At 38.7% G+C, this 1,843-nt stretch overlaps 1 protein-coding gene across 1 annotated transcript in view; it reads left to right on the forward strand.

Moving 5' to 3' along the window:
* Positions 1-808: 808 nt before the first annotated feature.
* Positions 809-1,843, forward strand: part of LOC106012355 — a gene marked incomplete in the record, with an annotated part of 21,156 nt that continues 20,121 nt past the window's right edge. The window contains 1 exon segment of the mRNA XM_013085100.2: positions 809-1,017. Coding sequence (XP_012940554.2) covers positions 955-1,017 — 63 coding nt within the window.

A 1,843-nucleotide genomic window follows, 5' to 3' on the forward strand; every position in this document is an offset into this window, starting at 1 on the left:
TCATTATTATTATTATCATCATATTATTATATTATGGCTGTCTATTTTTTTTCTATTATTAATGTTTTTATCATTATTATCATTATCATCATGTTGTATAAGTGTCACAGGATAATCAATACAATTCACCTTATGTCCTCATCTAATCAATAGTGAGCCGGATTAGACCCACCAGGCTTTTCTTCTATTTTCTTCGTCTCTGCGTGCGGAGTTCCATTCATTGAAAAGGAGCAAGGCCCGATTTTGGTTTACACACATGACAGTAAAAGGGTACTTATCTATTGGTAGGGGAAGAGATAGGAGAATACTAACTTTTCAGTAGTAACTCTTTGTGCCTTGATGGGGTTTGAAGTAGGTCATTGGAACATGCACGCTGTACAAAAGAGTCATATTTCGGGTCGTGTTTGCCCGTGATACAAAGGGATTGAAACAAATAACATGTATAATAGTTGAGAAGCGCATAGAGCGTGCTGTAGAGCGTGGAAATGTGCTGTATAAAAATGCATTAAAAAATTAATTAATAATGGTATAGCGCTCTATTCCGTTGGGAAACAAGCTCTAAGCGCAGAAACACGACTATCGATTATTACTTTCGCTTCAATCTCCACAAAGAAGAAACTGCACGAAAGCTCTTCCAGTCAAAAACCACTGCTAAGTAATACTGGTAATAGTACAGATTTTTTTTTACCCGTCATTACTTTTAAGTGATGCGTTACTTGTCCCCATTACACCACTCGTATTTTTCCCTTCTCTGTGGGTGCGAAGGCGAGTGCTTGGTTCTCGAGGGGCCAACTGGAGTGAGACTTGAGTAGTGTATTGGAATGGTTTTTCCATCACGACAGGAATTTGAAACTTTGGATATCATCCATTTAAATTATACGGATATTTGATTGAAACGTGAATACACGTTTTTTTGTGTGTGTTTGTGTTCGCTTACAACGTGTGCGTTCAGGGATGAAAGCGGTAAAAGTTTTGTGTGTGGTTGTAACCATCTTTACGGTTGGAGGATATGTGCAGGTAGTTAAACATTTAGATTTGATTGTTATTGTTTTTTTTTTTTGTTTCTTTTTTATTTGCTTTTTTGTTTGTGGTTTTGTTATTTCCTACTTTTTCTTGATCCTGTCTTTCAGACTATCAATGAGCCATGTGCCATTTATAAAAGTGCTTTGCGTTTTTAACCTTCGTCAACTCAATTTAGATTAGTGCTTGTCAAATCTTTTTTTTTTATAGCCACCGCCCACTTTTGCTTCCTTTTAAAGCAACTTTTTCGTACGGCCCACTTACATGAACATTTTATTTTCAAGTGGACATTAAAGATACGAGTGGGGCTCTCGTGGACTAGAGGTACGGTTTTTGCTTCTCATGCAATAGGTCCCGGGTTCAAAACGTGACAACGACTGAAAATGTTCTTCTCTATAGTTTTCTCCTTTCACATACTTTCCTGATCTCTAACCATGGTGTGTTGTTTGCTTTTGTCTCCACTTTCTGACCAACCCCCCAATCCCCTCCCCTTTGTTTGCCCCCTGCTTTGGGCTACTGACACTTTCTGCAAACTTTCTTCTTACTGCTGTCTTTCAGCAATACCCCTGATATTAAGGTAGGTAAGATCTAACACCTAGTAGTACATGTACCTAGCCTTCTCATACAACGGCGAAAAAATCTCGGAGGTCTCGTGTACAAGTTGAGTACGTTAAAGATCCCTTGGTGGTTCTAAATTCGATAAGAGTAGGCTTCGGCTGACACCAGGGTAAAATTCAAAATTAAATCCTATCAAACTAAAAATGCTTATTAATGTGTCCAGCGGGCTCATGTGAGCTTATGCAGATGTGAGCGCCGTCCCCCC

The sequence above is a fragment of the Aplysia californica genome, unplaced genomic scaffold, assembly GCF_000002075.1.
Source record: "Aplysia californica isolate F4 #8 unplaced genomic scaffold, AplCal3.0 scaffold00014, whole genome shotgun sequence".
NCBI lineage: Eukaryota > Metazoa > Mollusca > Gastropoda > Aplysiida > Aplysiidae > Aplysia > Aplysia californica.